The sequence below is a fragment of the Cryptococcus neoformans genome, chromosome 2 (genome assembly GCF_000149245.1).
Source record: "Cryptococcus neoformans var. grubii H99 chromosome 2, complete sequence".
Classification (NCBI taxonomy): domain Eukaryota; kingdom Fungi; phylum Basidiomycota; class Tremellomycetes; order Tremellales; family Cryptococcaceae; genus Cryptococcus; species Cryptococcus neoformans.
This window is the reverse complement of record NC_026746.1, coordinates 235,001-254,076: the sequence shown is the minus strand read 5'-3', so window position 1 is coordinate 254,076 and position 19,076 is coordinate 235,001. Positions and strand designations below refer to the sequence as shown.

The following is a 19,076-nucleotide window of genomic DNA, read 5'->3' as shown; positions in this document are numbered from 1 at the left end:
CTTACAGTTCGCCTCCTCTTTGACGAGAACGGCTTGAACAAGACGTTAATGAACAAGAAACGCGGTTATCAACTTCCTATGAGATACAATGGTTCAAACAAAGCTAATAAAATATTATGATAATGCCAAAAGAATTAAGGTGATATATGCATGATATCGATAGCAAAAGAACCCACCACCCAAAAGTTGATGAAGATGGTCAACTTCGTTTCGGTAACATTCTCATCCGAGTTATCCATCTAGGCCGGACATAATAGCAGAAAGTAGCACAAGAGACTATTTCCTGACGACCTACTATCATCCTCTCTTTCGCCTGAGTATAACGGATGTGGTTGGATATGAGAAGGGCTGGGAAATCGGAGCCAGAGATGATTTGTGCAGCACCAAGCAATGCGTACTTGTGGAAGTTATCACTCCGGCCAATTTGAAAACAGAGCGGATCGCCTCAAACGTGTCTTTAAGTAGACCATTGAAGAGCGAGGATGTAACGATGCCATTGTCCTCATATAGAAACACCTGATGCTACTTTAGTTTCGTGTCGTCGATAGTTTGTCTATCGTCGTACTAGCTCGACGGTTTGAGAAGACTAAGGTGTTTGGGGCTATACATTTTATCTACCCGAAGGACTACGCCTTTTATATCTTCTTCAGCTCTACGAGCTGACTCATCTTTCTCATTTCTCATTACACTTTCCCTGTACCCTCCGCACGGAGCTCTTTCCTCCCTAACGCCTCCGCGCACGGTCCTTCTACCCTTCCTCCTTCGCCTCCTTCCCTCTCCCTTTCTCTCCTCTGCACCCCAAAATCACCTCTCCGTCTTTCTCTCGTCCCCCTCTCCGTCGCGCAATTTTTCAGCGTCTTCCGCCAGTAGTAATGCAGCAATGCATCCATGACCATGAATCAATTATGCTTTAGATTCTCTCCATTTTGAAACCATGTTCCAAGTCATGGTAAAAGCGGCTGTTGCTACTCACGGCTTTGCGAGTTTTGTTTTGCATCGTTATGGGAACACAATGAGCCGATGAGCCGCTCCGCGATATCATTTTGACTAACACCTTTCACTTTCGCATCTTTACTGTCTCTTTTCATTTCAGTAGTTCATCGCGTTCATGAGCCCAGGGATACCTTCTCATAGTCAATTTTGCTCGCTTCACTGAAAATCTTGGGGTATAGCGCCAGATAATATGTCAGTTTCCGCGTTAGTAAACAGCAAAAAGGCTGTCTAAATACATTCCCGTCACCATGCAATGTTGATATGCGGTCGCCCGTGCCGATTCTTCCCCTTCCTTGTACTCACAAGGAGTATCCTTAATCATAATTGCGCAACAGTCCAAGTATAGATTGTCGGGTCTTGCCCATAATGATGTATGTCTGTGTTACATCTCAAATCCCAATGCCAGCTTCTCAATACTGTTTCTAGTCGAACTTGGATCGGTCGTAGTTGGCTCCACCAGCTCGTCGTAAACGGGTCACGACATCATCCTGAAGATACATTAGCGTACTTCTATCTAATTTGGAAACTTATATGCCCTCACCTGTTCAAGGTCGGCAGGGGTTGAGGCTGAAATTTCGATAGAGTATGTTCGCAAGACCTTCTTGACATCCGCGGCGTGCACAGAGACCTGTGAGTAACTGAACATTAGAGACTAATGTATACAATCAAAAATCAACTGCCTTGACGTACTCTTGCTCTCCTCATAACCTTGACATTCTCGCCGATCCAAATGACCAAGATGAACTTCTCCCGGAAAGAGTGCTCATCGTTTTCGTATCGAACCTTGGCGTAGGCGAATGAAGCATTCTCAGGTTTAAGTTGGGCAGAGAGTTCCGAAAGGTCACCTTTCCCGGTAGCGGTTAGGACGAGCTTGTTGGACTTTTCAGACTAGATGTCAATGATATGACACCACGCCAACGGAGAGTTTGAACCGAAAAGGTATAGTGAACAATACGGAGAGCATGGGCAGAATGAAATAGTCAGCCCAAGATATTCCGGAATGGTGATTACATTGGTTTAGATGCATACCTCATAGTCGAGCAGCATCCAGGACTCCTCGCTCCCGTTACTCCTTATTTGTTCGTAAGCTGTTGAAGGAGAGGTGTCAGCGCAAAGCGTCGAATGTGTTCAAGGATTGAAACACATACCTTCAGCGATTTTGGAGTCGGTTACGTCGGCCATGATGGATGTCTATGAGGATCAGAAAAGGTATAGATATATAACAGCGAATATAGTGACAACAACGACGAAGCTCGCTGAGATACGGTATGGAATGAGCGTAGGCTCGACACCCGGCGTCGAGGGGCTTGTGTCGAGCCTATAATGAGCGCGTCCGATGGGCTGCTCGGAGCTCGGGTTCAGGGAACAAACAAATTACGTGATCCGTAGGGGTTACAGACACGGATCGGGACAGGTATGTGTAACCACAGAAGGAGCCAGACAAGGACTGAAGCAGGTCTATCTCATTCCTTTTGTCTTGTCAACGATCCACACCTCACATTCCAGTTTACTTAACCCGTCATGTCTCATCCAGGGATGGCCGATCCGGCTATCTCTATCAAACCTCAAAGCGAAATATCTCCAGAGGCCAGTTCCCTCACAGCTTTGCTCGCTCATCCGCTCCTCCAGGATCCCAAGTTTGTGGCTGCAGCGGGTGGATTGGCACTGTTGCTGCTTTTCCTTACCTGTGAGTTGAATGCCATTCCGATGCAATATTCATCACTTATCTCCTGGAATAGTTTTCCGTCAGGGCAAGAAAACTAACAAGCGGAATGGTCCTGCAACAGTCCTTCTCGTCGGACCGTCCGACGGAGGCAAGACTAGTTTGTTTACCAAGGTTATTCAACTTTGTGGATCTCTATGTAGTCTATCAATACTGATGCTCTTTTGTAGCTAATTCATGGCATTTATCCCCAAACCCACACCTCGATTGTTCCCTCCGACACCACTTTCGATCTTGACTCGCCGTATGAAGACGGCCAAAAGAAACAGATCCGCTTGATCGATATCCCTGGACATCCTAGATTGCGAGACGAAGTCAAGAAATACATTGCCGACTCTGCAGGGGTTGTATTTGTGATGGATATCCAAGGTATCGTCCGCAACGCATCTGGGGTAGCCGAGTGAGTGTTCTGTTCCTATATCGTTCTGTTTCCATGATTAAAGATCTGTCCAGGCAACTCCCTCCTATTCTCACAGCACTTTCCAATGTTTCTGCTCGACTCCCCCCTTCCGCTCCTCCTCCCAAATTGCTCTTGCTCGCCCACAAGGCCGATCTTCTCGCTCGCCCCACGCCCTCGCCCAGCCACTGCCCTCCAGAAATCCCTTCTTCCACCCTCACAGCCTCTACCGACCGTCTCAGATCTATTCTCACCCGAGAAATGGACAGACTCAAGTCTACGCGTGGAGGAACAGGTGGGAAGATTGAGGGGATCGGAAAAGTTGCTGGGACGTCGGGTGGTTTCTTCAGCAAGCTGTTTGGCGGAGGAGCCGGGGATGTTGCGGGAGAAGATGAAGGTGATGACGATGAGAGCCTTATCTGGGGTGGGAAGGGGCCCTTTAAATGGGAAGATGTGGAGGGCGTCGAGGTTGAGTGGGGAGCGAGTGGATTAGGCGCGACTAAAGGGAAGCCAGAAACAGAGAGTGGTAATGGCTTGGATGAGTTAAAGGCATTTTTGTGGGACATCTAATGCACTGGGGTCTTTTGTTGGTTGTCATGCTCTGTTGAAGACCGTGGTTGCATAAACATCTATCTTGCATATGCGACATATACAGCACGGCCTTACTACAGATTGCCTACAGCGTCGCCCGGCAAAGCAAGGCGATCGGGCATATTACATAAGCAATTTGGTCACGACGTCATCACCCGCCACTGATCTTGTTGCCACGATCCTTTCAGCGGCCATCCTTTGCCGTTCTCATTCAAGCTTCGAGTTGTTGTCTTTTGTCTTCACAACTCGTTATCTTCAGTTACTCACCTTGCTTCATACCCTATTGCTCCACAAACTAGCCTCCTGAACAACAATCAAGATGCCTGTTCGAGGTTCTGATATCGTTCTCATTCTTGTCGCCATCATCTTCCCTCCAGCCGCGGCCGCTATCATCACTGGCTGCAGCTGCGACTTGCTCATCAACATCGTATGTCCTCCCAAATGCCTAATCAGAGCGTAAGCTAATGGCTGCTTTAGCTCTTGACTATCTTGGTACGTGTAGACACGTGTATACATTCAAGGTTGAAGGAAAACTGACCGTGTATCGACTGTTCCTATGGTAATAGGGTTACCTGCCGTGAGTCACAGCATTCCATAAACGACCGCTTGCAGGATCTAACTCTCTCGCAGTGGTCATATCCACGCCTTTTGGCTCATCTGTACGTCTTTCGCGAGTCTCGCACTCATTTTGCTGACTGGCTATCCTCGCCATACAGACAAGCGCATCAGGGCCGAAGAGGCGTATGGAAACGGTGGCTATACATATCTTGGAAACGGCAACTTCGTCGGAAATGCCCCTGGTGGTGCCGTTCCTGGCGCTCCTGGTATGTAACTTCTGACCCATCCTGAGTGATATTTGCTGATTCAGTGTGCTTGCCGTCTTCGCATTTATAGCCCAGCAGCCGTACTATGGTTCTACCCGTTAAAATTTCGGTATAGCTTGTCAGGAGAGACGGGTGTACAGTCTCATACGAAGGAGAAACAGCATGGACAGGCTGGATTGTCATTTATACAAAGTCGAGATGTGATGTACTTGCGTTTTGTCGAGTTATCGTACATGCGACAGTCCACGGCACCAGCGTACGCGAAAGGCCCGTTCCAAGCACAAATTCGGGAACCCAAATAATCAACATGCCTGAAATTTAACCTATATATATTACACATTGCCCTATGCCACAGACCCATCTACACCGTCTATTTTCCCTCTTGCTCCTTCTGCCAAGCCAACCAAGCGCCATGTGCTTTTTCCTGAACCTTCCACTCCTTCGCCACTTTCTTCTGCAAGCTTTTGCTCAAGTCCTGTCCCTCACCATCCTTTGTAGGTAACCCTTGTTCGTCCCATGCAGAGTAGGTTCCCTCGGCGACGTTGGGAGGCCTGAACATCTCTTGAGGAGGCACTCGACCTTTTTCAAGCTGAGCAATCCTCTTCGCCTCAGCAGCCTTCTTCTTCTCAGCCTTCTCTGCAGCTGCTCGTTCCTTCTCCTCTCTTGCTCGGATGAGGATAGAGGGGTCCACAAGCTTGTACAAGGCACCACCAGTTGCTGACTGGCCGTCATCGAGCTGGATACCGAGATTCGCAAGGTCCTGATCTCTAAACTTGTCACAGAGCTTAAGGATCTCCCCAGAGGTGGCGCCCTCAATAGCGAGTCGACGGATATCATCTCGAAAGGAGGCCATCGCTCGGAGGTAAGGGTCAAGCTTGCCTTCAAAGTCGCCGCCAGACACCTCATCACCCTCCTTACCCCATCCGATCTGGCCAGATGTGACGTCGCCTTCGCCGAGACCGAACATACGAAGCATACGGGTAATCCATTGGGCAATTGTAACGACAGGAGCAATGTTATACTCTCGGCCGCGAGAAGCAAAGTAAAGATTGACGGCGGAAACGAGGTCGAGAAGCGTTTGGATGGCCGCGGGGGTGTTGAACGAATCGCAAAGAGCAGCTCGGAAATCATTTTGAGCTTTGTGGAAGCTGCTCAACGAGTCAGAATGGAGATCAGAGATTAAAATTGACAACTTACTTGGCCATGAGGCTCTTCTCGGCCTCCTCGTAGTGGTGCTTGCCGTCCTCATTGGGGCCTCGAGCAGCAGCATCAGTCATCCTAGCCTTGACGTTGGTGAAAAAGTTCTGTTCAGTGGCTATTAGAAATTACTGCCCCAACGGTCCGACTTGAAGCTTACGTCAAATGTCTCTTCCTTGGCCTTGGTATCAACGATCAGGTCCTTTTTGAAGTCTAGCTTAGCATTCCATATTTGAAGCATGAAAGCAAGTCGTAATTGCCGGGCAGAGTATGTCTGGAGAGCTTCCTATACATTTTGTAAGCCTTGGCCGGCATATTTGGCTGATCCATTACTCACATCGATGGTGATAAAGTTTTTGAGAGACTTGCTCATCTTCAAGCCTTCAATGTGGAGATGACCAGTATGTAAGAAGTAGTTGACCCATTGCTTGCAGCCATGGTACGCCTATGGGGCATAAGTGACATCTAACAATGATTTATGCCACTCACCTCGGCTTGAGCAAGTTCATTGTCATGATGAGGGAACATCAAATCCACGCCACCCGAGTGAATGTCCATTCCGCTACCCAAGATCGCACTAGCCATGACAGAGCACTCAATGTGCCACCCAGGTCGACCTTCTCCCCAAGGTGATGGCCAGGCAGGTTCTCCAGGCTTGGACTTGGCTTTCCAGAGAGCAAAGTCCGCAGGGCGTCGCTTTCCCTGGGAACCAGTTAAAGCGCCTATCTGTAGATTAGACGTAGTTCCTTACTATAAACACTCGGGAACGTACCTTCACCCTCATCCAACAGCTTCTTGTTGCCCTTGCTTGAAGGTTGAAGCTTGGCATACTCATGCCTGAATCCATCACCCTCTGCACCCTCAAACTTGTCGACATCAAACCAAATGCTTCCATCACCTTCATAAGCAAACCCGTTGTCGATGATGCGCTGGACGAAAGAGACGATTTCGGGTACGTATTCGGAAACACGGGTGATGGTGTCGGGGGGGAGTACACGGAGACGGGCCATATCTGTGAAGAAGGCATTCTCCCAGTAAGAAGCAAGGCGCCGGCATACAGCAATGGGATCGGTAATAGTGTGTCCAAGCTACGGATATCCAGAATCAGCGCTGGCCGAAACAATAAACATATGCCATACCTTTTCACCAAGATATGGTCCAAGAACGTCGGTCGCTCCTTCAACCAAGTCTTTGACCGCTTGTCCCTCTCCTTCGGGCTTTCCAACCTTTTGCTGGGCAACATTGTATGCATCCCTAGCTTTTGAAAGACTTGCCAAGTACATTCCAAACTTTTCCTCCCTTTCCCGCGCTTCCTTTGCCCACTGAGCTTCAGACTGATCCTTTTGCAACAGCAAGTCGAGGATTTCAAAAGAAGTAGCATTAGGAGGGTGTTCAAGAGGAGTGGTAAGGGATTTGAGAGGTTTGGCGAGGTACTTTGTGAACGCAGCTTCGACGTCGGAGACGAGCTCGGGAGAAAGAGCAGGGTTGGAGGAAATGGCTTGGTCCAGGAGGTACGATTCACGCGCTCGAAGGATGATCTTGTCATCAATGTCGGTGACGTTCATAACAAAGTTGACATCGTAACTGAAGTAGTCTCGCAATATTCTTCGGACAATGTCCTGAGTGAGGTAGTTCCTGTAATGGTTCAGTTACTGGACGAGTATTACAAAGAGAGTAGCTCACCTGGCATGACCCATATGAGATGAATCATAGACGGTAGGGCCACAATTGTACCAGTCGACTCTCCTTCCATTTGTGGGCACAAAGACATCCTTTGACCTTGTGAGGGAGTTGTAGACTCTGAGTACTGGTTCGTCTGTTGACTTTGCTGGAGAGTACCAAGTTGGCTGTGTGACAACTGACTTGTTGGTTGCCATTGTGTATGAGAGTGATCTGAGCTGCTGGGTGGCTTGTGGGCGTAAAAGGCGTAAAGGTATTTTCGCAAGGATAGGAGGTAGCATGCAGATGCTGGAGGGGGTTGTTCCGTGGACAACTGTTTTTGTGATCTTTTCTGAAATCCGAAGCCCGTCGTCTCGTGCTCGAAAATAGCGAAATAAAGAACAAGATAACCAGCGACTCGCAACAATATTACGGCAGCATAGGCGCGATTAAAACGATTAAAGAACATTGAATACGATAGGCACAAGAAACAAAAGACATGCCTCTTTGATATTAGGCACCCACCTCCACCGCGTCTCTGGGACGTGGCCAGCAAGCTATCGACTATTCGTTAGCGTAGCCAATTTGTCACTCTCTAGATCTATAATAACAAAAAAAACAGGCATACATTTACTATCCCCACCATGATCCTCCGAATCCCCTCGCTCTTATTCCTCTTTACATTACTCACAGCAGTCTGCGCCGTCAAGTTTGACCTCACTTCCGATCGGAATCCCAAGCCCAGTATGTCCACTGTTGTCTCATCTGGATTGTGACGCAGACTAATCGCACGATATAGAATGGTTCGTGAACTATGAGTACTTTGCTCAACACCCGTCTGACCACATATTAGTATTTGGAATTTTGCATCCGCGCACTCTCTTGTGATCGTCACTGCCAACGTCCCCGGTGAACCTGATCAACAAGTTGATATCCAAATCCTTGACGGCTCTGAGCGAGGAAATGTGTACCTGTCAAAGAAGGATGTTAGAGGAGAGGCCAGGCTTGCGGCCACTACACATGAGTCTGCAGACGTTGGTGTTTGTTTGACCAACCGGTACACTGGATGTAAGTCTGTGTTTGAGGGGATGAGGTCATTGGGGGAGAATTTGGGCTGATCGACGTGTTGTAGCTGGGAGCCCAAGAGTGGTTAGGAGCGTGGAACTCGATGTTGACATTGGTGCCGATGCTATTGACTACAAGTATGCCTCACAACCCATATGGGCGCGATTGTCATTAACTTTTTAATAGTGCTATCGCCAATCAAGAATCCCTTTCAATCCTCGAAGTCGAGATGCGCAAGCTTGAAGCTGTCACCAAGGAAATCGTCGAGGAGATGGGGTATCTCCAAAGGAGAGAAATGCGGATGAGAGATACCAATGGTAGGATTTCCTCCCGTGCCTTGTCAATGGATGACTATTAACGCGAAGAACCTATGTAGAGAGCACAAACCAGCGAGTCAAGGTGTTTTCAGTCCTCATTATCTGCTGCACCATAGGACTTGGTGTCTGGCAGGTAAGTATAGTATCGGGGATCAATTATTTTGGCTGATAACGGCGTGTGTAGCTTTTGCATCTCCGATCATTCTTCAAGCGCAAGTATCTTATCGACTAAAAAGATTAGGACATATGCATATACATATTGGCATTTTGCACTCGGACACGGGTCTTGTATATGGCATTCAGCGTCCAAAGAGATATGTGGCGGGAAGAGACAAGGTAGGAAGGAAGGAAGGAGGGATGACGATTGACGCCCGGCCGCACAGACCACCTACTAGCGCGAGACGTATAAAGTCCAGTCATCTGTTGCTGCTTCTTCATCCTCAGCCTCCTCATCCTCATCTTTCATGCTCCATCTTTGCCACTCACCTTTTCTTTACGTATCCGTACCTTCAGCATTACAATGTCTAATCCTCATTCACCAGAATTCTTTGAATTATCAGACCCACATCCGCAGAGCTCTCCTACCGCCCATCCTCATCCCGCTTCGACTGGTACAGTCCAGTCTGTCGACCATGCTCTAGCTTTGGCGATTGGGCCCGAAACTGAAGAACCATTTGAGATGCGGCAGGAAAAAGACAATCACGTTCAGAAGAATGAGGAATATACTGAATTTGACCCTATGGCCGAAGTAAGTCCGTTACTTACTCCTCGAGGGCATTTTATCAGGATGCAAGGAGAGTTTAATATGTCATGTAAAGATTGGCCGTTTCGATTCAAAGACGGAGCTAGAAGACAAATGGGATGAAATTCAGGAAGAGATGGTTCCGTTTTTGCAAGGTAGGCCAGGTTTTCGTGAGTAAACACACCAGCGTGGCTGATGCCTGTTTTAGAATTCGCCGAACAGGCATTAGCTTCGACGTTGGTCAACAGATGGGAGTACTCGGAACGGTAAAGCTGATAGACAACTTCAGGTACGATATCATCCTCCATGTACACTACATTTTCCACCAACTGGACTTGCAGGCACAACAAAGTCTGATAGAAGGTGTTCAAGCAATTGAAGAAGAAGAGCACAGACAGGGTTAGTTTGTCAACTATCCATCGACTGCGCTGACCCTCGACACGCAGAGGAAGCTCGAAAAGTGATGACTGATTTCTCAAACGAGATGAAGCGGGCGGCAGAGGTGCTCAAGCGGTTTGGCAGTGCGACGAACAGCTCGCTACTGCGGGAAAAGGAGGCGTTGCGTGGTGACGAGCGTGACAAGGAGATTTCTCAATAGGCCGAAACGCCTCGCTTTCCGTTGTAGTACAGTATGATCCCATCGCTATGCAGGATCCATTCTTTTTACACCGGATGCAGATCTGTACATACCAATCTAACCCCTCGCCCTCCCCCCTTTTTAATGTTTCTAAGCCAAAGTCGCCGTCATCGCCCATCCTGGCTGCATCAGATAGCCATTGACCTCGTCCTTTGCCTTGGCAGCATGATCCCTTGACTGGAATGTAGCGTGGAAAGAGACGGCGCCGGGATTGGGCTTGGGATGGGAGGAGGGAGGTGTGAATGAGGATGGGAGTTGGGTTGCGGAGACGAAGCCTTGATATCTGGATGGATCGCGCGTCAAGTGGGTATTTCGTATGGAATGGTGATGGATACGTACTGGGAGAAGAGAGCACCCATGATATCGGCATTACATTCTGCGGGAAGATTTGAGCAGATGAGCACTGGTTTCTCCTCATCTTCTTCTACCAAGCCGTTATTAGCGAAATGAGTTGTACGCAACAAGATGGAGTATCGACTAACCCTCATCCATCTCAATCTCCATCGCCTCATCGTCCTCCTGCTTAACCCTCTTTGCTCCCCTTTCTTCCTGTTCATCTTCCAAACCTCTCTTCTCACCCAACAAACCGGCCTCTTCATCGTGCCTCTCCTTTTCAAGCTGCTCATACTCGTCTTGGGCTCGGGAAACAGTGAGTTTGGCGGCCTGGATAGCGGCTGCTTCTCGGGAAGCTGAAGGGTCTTGACGGGCGGTGGTGGCGTAAGACGGTTTCTTGGCGTATGATATTCTCTGCTTAGGGGTTAGTTTTGATGCTTGACAAAGAGATGGAGTGAAAAGACGTACCAGCTCCTTGTTGTAGAATGTTTCGCCGGTCAATCCTCTCAGCGCCGCCGTAGCCGCCACCTGCTCCTCAAAGACGACAAACGCCTGTCCTCTTCCTCCGTCATGCTTCTTCGCGACCACATCAATCCTGTGAAACGGTATAATATGATATCAGCAGATGCACACCGAAAAGCAGGGGAAGAACTAACACTCTGCCGTATGGCGAGAAAAGGGCGTAGAGCTGCTGCCTTAGTTCGGGCTTTTTTGTCTTCGTTTCGAGCCCCGAGACGTAGAGTGTGGGTGACGGGGTGGAGAGGATGGCCATGGCTGGTGGTGTGGGGGGAGGGGGAGTATCGCGTGTTCGAATGCGGGATGGTGCAGATGGACTGTACGGTTCGTTGTGGTCGATCTTCCGCAGGGCGCTATGTCGGTGCTCGATTAGAGGATGGGGTTTGTAATGGCTGATTAGAAAAGAAGTAATGACATCATCAGAATATTGTAATGGCCAATGAGAGGCGTTGTAATGGGCTTCTCGGGAGCAAATAGAGGCGTAAATTAAGTTTCTCGCAGGCGCATCTGTTACGTGAACTGTCCAGTCCACAGCCAAGTGCAGCCTTTTCCTTCCCCGTCAAAAACCACCCCCCCCTCCCCCCCTGCACAGGTAACCAAACACCCACGAGCTGGCTTCGTGGACTGCACTGTTCCCTTCCCCCCACGCGACATCCGCACCTGCTGCAGCAGCGCACTCCGCCAGCATGGCGTGCAACCTCACCACCTCCCCCCTCCCCTCCCTCCTCCACTCCTATGTCCCACAGTCGCTGCGGCCCTTTGTCACCCTGTCGTATCCCATCACAGACCCGCTCGCCCACCCGTCCGCGCAGACACTGTACGACAAGGGCCCGCAGGATGCGTGCTTGGTGCTCTTCTGGGCGCTGGCGTTCACCCTGCTCCGGGAGGCGTTCATGAAGGGTGTCTTCTCTCCCTTTATGAGAATATGTCTGCCAAGCCCGCCACAGATCAAGGGACAGGAGAGAGAATATGCAAAGGCCAGGAAGAAGAGGGAGCATACCGTCACGAGGTTTGCAGAGCAAGGCTGGAGCTGGCTGTATTGCTCTATATATTGGACATTTGGCGTGGTGAGTGCTGTTCTCCGTCATTGCTCCGCTTGCCAAGGCCTGACCTTTTTTCCCCCTTTGTAGATTGTCCTCCGCCAGAATCCCTCTCCAACATCTCCCGAACAGCTCTGGGGCACATACCCGGCCGTCCCTCTCCCGGCACTCACCAAGTTTTACTATCTCTCCCAGCTCGGTTGGTGGTTCCACCAGCTGCTCGTTATCAACTGCGAGAAGCGAAGAAAAGATCATTGGCAGATGTTTGGGCACCACATATTGACTATTACTTTGGTTGTGGGGAGCTACGTCATGAACTTTACCTCGGTCGGTGTCGTTATCCACTGTCTTATGGACTTTTGCGACATCCTCTTACCAGTAAGTAATTTCATTTTTATTTATTTATTTTTTCACTCCATCCCATTCTAACATCATCTCAGCTCGCCAAAATGTTTCGCTACCTCTCCCTCTCCACCCTCTGCGACCTCACATTCGTCGTCTTTCTCATCTCATGGTTCATCACTCGTGAAGCCGGTCTCTTCCTCGTCATCCGCAGCACCTATGTGGACGCGCCCAAATTCATCCCCTTTGAATGGGCTCCCGAACAAGGCCGATTCCTTACTTACAGGGTTTACCTCGGCTTTGTCGCCATGCTCTCCATCCTCTGGATCCTCGCCACGGCGTGGTTTTACATGGCTTGCAACGTCGCGATCCGCGTGGTACGAGGTATGGGCGCTGAAGACTCGAGAAGTGATGATGAGTCCGAAGAGGATGCGTTGGAGCAAGTGCCAGAGAGTGTAGGTGCTTCAACTGCGACCAGGTCTGAGGTAGAAGAGGATCTGCGAAAACGAAAATTATTTTCTCAACGAGGGACTTGATGATAGATTATTTTTGATATGAAGGGACGTTTTTCAAAAAAAAAAAAAAAGGAAAAAAAAAATAGACACAAAAAAAGATCAGTGTATACCTCTAAAATAGATTGAAAAAGTATCCTCAATTTTTTAACGCAGGATTTTTTAACGCCGGGATGATCATCACATGCATTAGACGTCATATATAAAACACTGAGTCTACTTGTTAAGTGGTTGTGGTTATACAGAGGTCTCCTTGGTCTTTTTGAACCTAGAGGTGATTGATTTGAAGCTACCAGATCTTACAGGCGCAGCAAAAATACCTGGAGCGGGCGTCTTGGATAGCCTGCGACTTGTAGATGTACCTGCTTCGGTAAGTGAGGGCGCAAAATGGGCATGTGGGCCGTTTGGGTCATTAGCATGGGTGGGGTGGTGGCTATGATGGGAAAGAGCAGAGCGAGGTATAGCCGGATAAGCTAATGGAGTTGGGTGATGAAGCATCGTGGGTGGGAGAAGTTCATTATGTGGCTGAGCATAATTATTTACGCTTGGAGCGTTTGCACCGTCCTTTCTCGAATGCTTTGAGCGAGAAAAATTGGCATAGCGGGGTGAGACTTGGCTGTGACGGGAAGGGACATGGTCGTGTGTGTGGAGGACCGAAAGAGGAGCTTTGATCGCTCGAGGAGCAGCGACAGGAGTATCTTCGATAGGGATTATTTTTGGTTGTTGCAATCCACTCATGACCAAGGACCGTCCATTCGGACTGCGATAAGTTAACCATTCAATCGTCTATGCCAATCTTTTTGATGATGCTTTAGACATAACCAAAACGGACTTACCCTACCATTTCCCCATCAGACGCCAGTGCTGCAAACCTTGCATCCAGCATGGCCGTCTCCTCCGCCGTCCAGGCCGTTTCCTTACCCACATGAAACTCGGTCAAACAGGCTGTAACACCGTTTACGGTAGTGACAGATGTCGAGACAGAGAAACCAAGAGATCCAGAACCCACTGTCTCTCCCGTCAGCGTCGATTGACTGAACCGCCTTGGGATTAAAAGAGCATCATACTGCGAGAAAGAGCTCGAGAAGCTTCCTTCTTGAACATCATTTCCATCTCTGGAGTCAGAGGACCGTTGTACTGATAGTTTTGCCACTTGCATAGATGGGAGTGAGCCAGGCTCGCTTTTTGCATCAAGATAATTGACCTACGTGCATATTTCTGGCAGGGCTTTCAAACATCGTTAGCGCAAACATGATTGTGAGTATACGACTGCCAGTGGCGATTAGAGACAAGCGAGTACATGTCGCAAGACAATCTTCTGGCAGCGGGCCAGTATATAGAAGCCAAAGGAGGTGCATGTGTGTGACAAAGGCTTCCTGACGTCAATGCGAATGTGCCCGAGGCTTCCACCGCAAACCTCCCTTTCGATCCATAGTAGCCGAGGAAGCAAAAAAGAGAAACCCAAGCTATAGAACCGAATAGCTGGGAAAACACTATTACACGCCAGCGGGTGAATCTCTTTACTGGTGCTGGCACGGTACGCTATAGCAGGTGCAGCCCTGTGCATCATTGTTCTTAGCGTGCCTGACCCCCTTTTAGTTAGGATCGTTGTGCGCCGCTGCTGCTTCGTATTATCAAAGCAACTTTACCAGTCTCCAACGAGATTCGAATGCATGGGCCCGTTTCCTGTTCCAACGGCAAAGAGCAGTTGATGGTTATCCTGTTGCCAATTGCCGGGTTGCTAGATCATCAGCAACGCCAGGAGGATCAAGGGCGCGACGCAAGGGAAAGAAAGAAAGAGATGGCCGCGCCAGGAACATCTTAAGCTTGCCATGCAGAATAGCCGCAGAGCACAATTGAAATACTCACGCGAGAGAATAATAGGACATCTAAAAGTACATGCATACAAGTAATGGTAGAATTATGCAAGGCATACATAGTGACCCTCTATTAAAGACCTTGCAATGGCAGTTAGTTGTCAGCTCAAATAAAGACTCGGGTATCAGGAACACACATAGACACATACGGCACCTCGGTTCTTTCGTAAACTTCTCGTCCCCCCTTAAACAGTTCCGACAGGTGACGGCGGCTCTTTATGGCTTGACAGGGCTAAACGTTTGAGCTCCTCCATCGCTTTCGCTTGTGTATGACTAAGCAGACATAAGTTGAACTGATCGTTCTTTCGATATGAACCATACTAACGACATATGTAACATTCCTCCAAGACGATGTAGTTCGTTAATCATGACGTCGACGTCCTCAGATACGGATTCGCAAGCTTTTTGGCATAAACAAATATTCGCTCTGATTAGGCGACAGAAATTTATGGGATATTTTAACTTACCATCGTCATCTCCAGCTCGTTTTAAACGTCCCAACTCCTTGATTAGGCACTTTGCAATGAAACACAATACTACCGAAATCTCCCCGTCAAAGCGACTATACGACTTTGATACCAGACGAGTCAGCTCGTCCACACTATACATATGAAAAGATAACAGTTGGGGGACTTACAACCTGAGGCAGCCACCTAATCAGATCGACACTCTGACGAGCAGCTTTTATAGCTTCGCTATTGTCGGCATCTGTACAGTTAATGTCATGAAGCAGCAGCTCAGCCGCTGTCAAGTGGTGATGCTGCAATGTAGCATTGAGAAACGGAATTTTTTGAGGGAAAACGATCATCACTTACCAATTGCATTAATCTGGCCGGGATAACCAATTGCGCTCCAATGGCATCTGCCATCCTCTTCCTCTCCAAAGGTGATATTCCCTCCACGCCCAAACTTTTACGAAGATTGTTTAAAGCCAACAGACATTCTCGATATTCTTTCGGGTTCCTATGCTTCGGTTGGTTAAGATAGACAGGCGGCGGCGAAGGGGGAGATGCTTGAGAGTTGCCTGACCGTAAGGCGTTTGTGTATTCCTTCCAAGCCTTTGTATAATCAGAATCCCGAGAAGGTTTGAGAAAAGCTAACTTTGAAGCCCGTTCGAGTATTGTTACTGCCTTGATCCATTGTGAACTAAAACATAAATCAGCTATGAGCCAATGATGCAGTAGAGATTGAACGTACCTGGATGCTGAAATTGCTATGCTATTCGAGTTGCCTTCACCCTCATACATGTCCGTTATAGTAATATCATCATGTAGAGTGACGTTTTGCTACAGCTCATTAGCCACTGTGTCCTGGTCTTTCAAGATATTAGTATCTTACGGATGATATATCGTTCAGAGGCTTGCCAAAAGGTGTCAAGATATCTTCGTCACGTATGGTAGATGGAAACCCGGTCGCCAACGCCCCTGCTCGCTCCACTATAAATACAATCCAGCTGCAAGGCATTGTCAAATTAGGAATTGAATAACCATTTAAATGGCTTACAAAGTATGTACGCACGCGCTCCCCCCCGCTCTGTGGAATCTTTAGGAGGCGAAAGGAGATGGATTCTGTTGCGCAGTAGCGGATCTTCGGGGAGAGGGGGGTGGAAAGTGAGGGAAGGAATTTGATGTATACCCGAGGAAAGTACCAGTCTGACAGCGACACCCGCTATTAACCAGCCCTACTTGCCACGTCCCCGAGATCAGAACAATTCTGATTCAATAATGAAACTCTCAATTGCTCACCTCGTGGTAGCGACTTCTGGTGTACATGTAGATGCTCAGAAGGGCAGCAGCTCTGATAGTATCCATGAGTTGATCATCGCTCGCGGTGGCAGACCCGAGATGATGACACGCTTTGGTGAGGAAATGTCGCTCCATTGCATCTGAGTTGGGCATATCAGAAAGTCGCGTGGCCCATAGATACTATGAATTAGGGCGTTAGATGAGTAAACAGCCTTCAATATCGATCTCAAACGTACCATCGCATTCAACAGCGCCAATGCCGGCCTTCTTTTATCGGTAAACGACATGCGATATCGAAAACGAGGGATATTCATGTCAAAGAACCTATGTGGGCTTGACAGGAAGGAATCCAGCCTATGGGCACTGATTAACTGGTGAGGAGCGCGAAGTCTCATCTCACTCACAAAGCATTACGAGTCTCATTACTCAATCCATCGGACTCCATCATTGTCTGCAGAACTCTAGCGCGTCTCGCATTTTCGCTCGTCGTCTTCCCATCTGTAACCCATCGACCATCTTTCGCCGTCTTCCTTTTCTTTTGCCACTCCGATTCTTTACTTTGAGTCGTGGTATCCACAGCTTGAGAGGTTTTCGGACTCTCTTTCTGACTAAACAGAAATTCCCCAAGTCGTACAGTTAAACGCTCTACGGGGTCCTCCTCTTCCACTTCTGGGAAGAAGCTAACGCTTTCTGATGCTGGAACTTGTGGAGGATGGTTAATATTTGTGGAGGATAAGGTATAAGGCTGTACAGCTTGAGAAGCCGAATTGAATATTGTCGAAAAGGAAGGAGTAGAAGTAGAAGAAGCGTTGGAAGGAATTGGATCAAATCCGGATTGTCCATGCTGTTCAGGAGCATGAGGTGAAAAGCCACCAAACATAGGAGGTAAAGGAACTGAAAAATCGGTGATAGGTTGTTGCGAATAGTGATAGTTTGGGCTATGGTTACCTTCAAACGCTCCACCTGAGACGCAGCCTTAGCTATGGTCCAGCGATATGTAATCAACCTACTCTTTCGGGATCGAACCTTCGGCAAACTTTCGGTTGTCCGGTATTCACATGATTGATTGTGTTTGACACAGCTTGCACATGTTGGTTTTTCACCCGAGCACCGCTACCATGAATGTCAGCTACTATCCTTTATCCTGCTCTACGAGTCACTGACAAGTTTCCTTCGCCGACAAAACATGCAAGCCCTAATTAAACCCTAATGTAAGCTCGTCGAAATGGTGCAGCAATCCACAATATACGCACATCCCTCTCCTCAAAGGAGGTTCTCCCGCCGGTTTGTGAGACGGGGTAGGGGCATCTGTACGCCCACGAGGGTGTGTAACGGAAGAGAGCAATGTTCCATCTCCAGAACATGCACGCTCAGTTTCTGATAATTGTTCACCCTCTCCCATCCCGCCTAACACTTTCGTGCTCTGCAAAATATATGGCTGAAACAGGGCATCATCGGAGCCGAGGGGCTCAGATACGTTCAGCGGAAGGCCGTTACTTGACGATGCTCGAGGCTCCAGCTCCGACGATGAAGCTGCAGGAGTACTTGGGGAGCCAAACATTTCCGTGTTGAGGACGTCATTAGGATCCCATTCGTCCGCGGGCGGCACAAGGCCGCCACTGTCTTGTTGCTTGGGCCATTGAGAAAAGTGAAAATCCGTCCAGTCCATGGCAATTTGGGTGGTCATCTAAATATGCTCTGTTGTGCTTAGGTGTATTAGTGGTGTTCTAGGTGTCTATGTGATATGGTATTGTACTGCTGGAAATGATAGAGTAGTACGAGTAGTACGTAGATGCCGATAAGATGGAAAATCGCATGCCCGAGCGCACCAAGGAACATCAATAAATAATTGAGCTTATCCCGCGTCTCCGCGCGTCGCCCGCCGATCACTCGGCCTTCTTCTATCTTGTTGCTGCGGATGTCATCTCATCACACATGCACTGCTCAGCATCAAATATGGCCGATGGCCTATATACAGTAACAGATTCCTGGGCTAAGATTTCTGACGGACACACTACAGTCGGCCTATCAGATCCTGTCTTGACTTATGTCGCCAAGCTATTACGGATCTTTGCGACTTCGGATACTTAAGAATGTGGGTTTCAATTACAGCGGACTCCGTCCCACCCATGATGGAACGTCATATATGTCGTAGAACATGGACTAAATCGTGCCAATTTGACACCCACGTTTCGACTACATCCATTATGAAATGCGACTCGTGAATAGCTTGGATTCAAGAGAGTGGTCGTACGTGACCGAAGAGAGACATGAATCAGTCGAAGAGTTGTCGACTCATGTATGGCGATCGCCTTGCAACATGGAGACTGATCCTTGCTTCTTGAAAGATTAAAGTTGACCTCAAAATTCTAGTTTCAAAAAGGAGGGGTTTGTTCAGTTGGCGAGGGATGGTAACACAACAGGTATGCATATGCTGGGTATAGATCGTTACAGTTCGTTACTTTGTCGCTCTTGACTCCATCACTCCCCCTATTAGTCCATATCTCCATCTTGTTCGTCATCTACTCCACCTTCTCTTCCAGTCTCGTGGATAAACTCTTCCTCC

The 19,076-nt window shown here is 48.5% G+C and overlaps 11 protein-coding genes and 1 non-coding gene; 6 read left to right on the top strand and 6 right to left on the bottom strand.

The window, feature by feature from the left end:
• Window positions 1–412: 412 nt before the first annotated feature.
• On the bottom strand, window positions 413–2,320 carry CNAG_06710 (hypothetical protein). XM_012191747.1 has 5 exons: window positions 2,142–2,320; window positions 2,023–2,081; window positions 1,684–1,881; window positions 1,535–1,621; window positions 413–1,481 (listed from the first exon to the last, which is right to left on the bottom strand). Exons 1-5 carry the CDS (start codon window positions 2,173–2,175, stop codon window positions 1,416–1,418), a joined length of 444 nt encoding a protein of 147 aa, XP_012047137.1. The 5' UTR covers window positions 2,176–2,320; the 3' UTR covers window positions 413–1,415.
• Window positions 2,321–2,458: 138 nt separating this feature from the next.
• Window positions 2,459–3,773, top strand: CNAG_06711 (signal recognition particle receptor subunit beta). XM_012192293.1 has 4 exons: window positions 2,459–2,680; window positions 2,733–2,830; window positions 2,887–3,116; window positions 3,170–3,773. The coding sequence occupies exons 1-4, from the start codon at window positions 2,515–2,517 to the stop codon at window positions 3,681–3,683; spliced, it is 1,008 nt and encodes a 335-aa protein (XP_012047683.1). The 5' UTR covers window positions 2,459–2,514; the 3' UTR covers window positions 3,684–3,773.
• A 72-nt stretch (window positions 3,774–3,845) lies between these two features.
• On the top strand, window positions 3,846–4,760 carry CNAG_06712 (hypothetical protein). XM_012192294.1 has 6 exons: window positions 3,846–4,131; window positions 4,182–4,196; window positions 4,271–4,281; window positions 4,335–4,363; window positions 4,421–4,528; window positions 4,599–4,760. The coding sequence occupies exons 1-6, from the start codon at window positions 4,024–4,026 to the stop codon at window positions 4,628–4,630; spliced, it is 303 nt and encodes a 100-aa protein (XP_012047684.1). The 5' UTR covers window positions 3,846–4,023; the 3' UTR covers window positions 4,631–4,760.
• CNAG_06713 (cysteine-tRNA ligase) lies at window positions 4,738–7,784 on the bottom strand. XM_012191746.1 has 8 exons: window positions 7,409–7,784; window positions 6,865–7,360; window positions 6,498–6,813; window positions 6,215–6,447; window positions 6,063–6,170; window positions 5,886–6,011; window positions 5,726–5,832; window positions 4,738–5,676 (listed from the first exon to the last, which is right to left on the bottom strand). Exons 1-8 carry the CDS (start codon window positions 7,684–7,686, stop codon window positions 4,899–4,901), a joined length of 2,442 nt encoding a protein of 813 aa, XP_012047136.1. The 5' UTR covers window positions 7,687–7,784; the 3' UTR covers window positions 4,738–4,898.
• A 244-nt stretch (window positions 7,785–8,028) lies between these two features.
• Window positions 8,029–9,037, top strand: CNAG_06714 (endoplasmic reticulum vesicle protein 25; the record flags this gene model as incomplete). XM_012191745.1 has 7 exons in its annotated part: window positions 8,029–8,128; window positions 8,184–8,187; window positions 8,238–8,452; window positions 8,517–8,586; window positions 8,636–8,766; window positions 8,826–8,899; window positions 8,951–9,037. The coding sequence occupies 7 exons, from the start codon at window positions 8,029–8,031 to the stop codon at window positions 8,996–8,998; spliced, it is 642 nt and encodes a 213-aa protein (XP_012047135.1). The 3' UTR covers window positions 8,999–9,037.
• On the bottom strand, window positions 8,942–11,382 carry CNAG_06716 (hypothetical protein). XM_012191744.1 has 6 exons: window positions 11,135–11,382; window positions 10,947–11,073; window positions 10,628–10,892; window positions 10,485–10,569; window positions 9,253–10,428; window positions 8,942–9,192 (listed from the first exon to the last, which is right to left on the bottom strand). Exons 1-5 carry the CDS (start codon window positions 11,248–11,250, stop codon window positions 10,236–10,238), a joined length of 786 nt encoding a protein of 261 aa, XP_012047134.1. The 5' UTR covers window positions 11,251–11,382; the 3' UTR covers window positions 8,942–9,192; window positions 9,253–10,235.
• CNAG_06715 (hypothetical protein) lies at window positions 9,287–10,175 on the top strand (the record flags this gene model as incomplete). XM_012192295.1 has 5 exons in its annotated part: window positions 9,287–9,514; window positions 9,585–9,663; window positions 9,717–9,744; window positions 9,798–9,907; window positions 9,955–10,175. 5 exons carry the CDS (start codon window positions 9,287–9,289, stop codon window positions 10,104–10,106), a joined length of 597 nt encoding a protein of 198 aa, XP_012047685.1. The 3' UTR covers window positions 10,107–10,175.
• A 121-nt stretch (window positions 11,383–11,503) lies between the features above and the next one.
• CNAG_06717 (acyl-CoA-dependent ceramide synthase) lies at window positions 11,504–13,098 on the top strand. XM_012192296.1 has 3 exons: window positions 11,504–12,061; window positions 12,125–12,412; window positions 12,475–13,098. Exons 1-3 carry the CDS (start codon window positions 11,681–11,683, stop codon window positions 12,910–12,912), a joined length of 1,107 nt encoding a protein of 368 aa, XP_012047686.1. The 5' UTR covers window positions 11,504–11,680; the 3' UTR covers window positions 12,913–13,098.
• On the bottom strand, window positions 13,057–14,200 carry CNAG_06718 (hypothetical protein). Its single transcript, XM_012191743.1, has 4 exons — window positions 14,097–14,200; window positions 13,956–14,040; window positions 13,725–13,896; window positions 13,057–13,648 (listed from the first exon to the last, which is right to left on the bottom strand). Exons 1-4 carry the CDS (start codon window positions 14,139–14,141, stop codon window positions 13,126–13,128), a joined length of 825 nt encoding a protein of 274 aa, XP_012047133.1. The 5' UTR covers window positions 14,142–14,200; the 3' UTR covers window positions 13,057–13,125.
• A 333-nt stretch (window positions 14,201–14,533) lies between these two features.
• CNAG_06719 (hypothetical protein) lies at window positions 14,534–18,197 on the bottom strand (the record flags this gene model as incomplete). The annotated part of the gene is made up of 12 exons (XM_012192297.1): window positions 14,534–14,629; window positions 14,758–14,835; window positions 15,403–15,525; window positions 15,581–15,911; window positions 15,963–16,051; window positions 16,104–16,218; window positions 16,280–16,446; window positions 16,511–16,690; window positions 16,747–16,864; window positions 16,915–17,354; window positions 17,521–17,623; window positions 17,764–18,197. The coding sequence occupies 12 exons, from the start codon at window positions 18,195–18,197 to the stop codon at window positions 14,534–14,536; spliced, it is 2,274 nt and encodes a 757-aa protein (XP_012047687.1).
• Window positions 18,198–18,461: 264 nt separating this feature from the next.
• CNAG_12144 lies at window positions 18,462–18,926 on the top strand. Its single transcript, XR_001045459.1, has one exon. It is a non-coding gene; the product is annotated as a hypothetical RNA (non-coding RNA).
• CNAG_07465 (hypothetical protein) overlaps window positions 18,920–19,076 on the bottom strand; it is a 980-nt gene continuing 823 nt past the window's right edge. The window contains exon 4 of the mRNA XM_012192353.1: window positions 18,920–19,076. This exon is cut by the window's right edge and continues 215 nt beyond it. Within this exon, the coding sequence (XP_012047743.1) occupies window positions 19,004–19,076 (73 nt within the window). The 3' untranslated portion in view covers window positions 18,920–19,003.

Coding starts and splice junctions, on each gene's coding strand:
- CNAG_06712 (XM_012192294.1), top strand. CDS start 4,024: ATGCCTGTTCGAGGTTCTGATATCGTTCTCATTCTTGTCGCCATCATC. Junction 4,364..4,420: donor CCACGCCTTTTGGCTCATCT/GTACGTCTTTCG, acceptor CTCGCCATACAG/ACAAGCGCATCAGGGCCGAA. Junction 4,529..4,598: donor TGCCGTTCCTGGCGCTCCTG/GTATGTAACTTC, acceptor TCGCATTTATAG/CCCAGCAGCCGTACTATGGT.
- CNAG_06710 (XM_012191747.1), bottom strand. CDS start 2,175: ATGGCCGACGTAACCGACTCCAAAATCGCTGAAG. Junction 1,882..2,022: donor GGATGCTGCTCGACTATGAG/GTATGCATCTAA, acceptor ATTGACATCTAG/TCTGAAAAGTCCAACAAGCT. Junction 1,482..1,534: donor CCCCTGCCGACCTTGAACAG/GTGAGGGCATAT, acceptor ATGTATCTTCAG/GATGATGTCGTGACCCGTTT.
- CNAG_06717 (XM_012192296.1), top strand. CDS start 11,681: ATGGCGTGCAACCTCACCACCTCCCCCCTCCCCTCCCTCCTCCACTCC. Junction 12,062..12,124: donor TATATTGGACATTTGGCGTG/GTGAGTGCTGTT, acceptor CCCCCTTTGTAG/ATTGTCCTCCGCCAGAATCC. Junction 12,413..12,474: donor TTTGCGACATCCTCTTACCA/GTAAGTAATTTC, acceptor ACATCATCTCAG/CTCGCCAAAATGTTTCGCTA.
- CNAG_06713 (XM_012191746.1), bottom strand. CDS start 7,686: ATGCTACCTCCTATCCTTGCGAAAATACCTTTACGCCTTTTACGCCCA. Junction 7,361..7,408: donor TCTCATATGGGTCATGCCAG/GTGAGCTACTCT, acceptor GAACCATTACAG/GAACTACCTCACTCAGGACA. Junction 5,677..5,725: donor GAGAAGAGCCTCATGGCCAA/GTAAGTTGTCAA, acceptor CTCGTTGAGCAG/CTTCCACAAAGCTCAAAATG.
- CNAG_06718 (XM_012191743.1), bottom strand. CDS start 14,141: ATGTTTGCGCTAACGATGTTTGAAAGCCCTGCCAGAAATATGCAC. Junction 14,041..14,096: donor GCCCTGCCAGAAATATGCAC/GTAGGTCAATTA, acceptor CATCTATGCAAG/TGGCAAAACTATCAGTACAA. Junction 13,649..13,724: donor TCTGATGGGGAAATGGTAGG/GTAAGTCCGTTT, acceptor AACTTATCGCAG/TCCGAATGGACGGTCCTTGG.
- CNAG_06711 (XM_012192293.1), top strand. CDS start 2,515: ATGTCTCATCCAGGGATGGCCGATCCGGCTATCTCTATCAAACCTCAA. Junction 2,681..2,732: donor GTTGCTGCTTTTCCTTACCT/GTGAGTTGAATG, acceptor CTCCTGGAATAG/TTTTCCGTCAGGGCAAGAAA. Junction 2,831..2,886: donor AGACTAGTTTGTTTACCAAG/GTTATTCAACTT, acceptor GCTCTTTTGTAG/CTAATTCATGGCATTTATCC.
- CNAG_06716 (XM_012191744.1), bottom strand. CDS start 11,250: ATGGCCATCCTCTCCACCCCGTCACCCACACTCTACGTCTCGGGGCTC. Junction 10,893..10,946: donor CATTCTACAACAAGGAGCTG/GTACGTCTTTTC, acceptor ACCCCTAAGCAG/AGAATATCATACGCCAAGAA. Junction 10,570..10,627: donor GGAGATTGAGATGGATGAGG/GTTAGTCGATAC, acceptor ACGGCTTGGTAG/AAGAAGATGAGGAGAAACCA.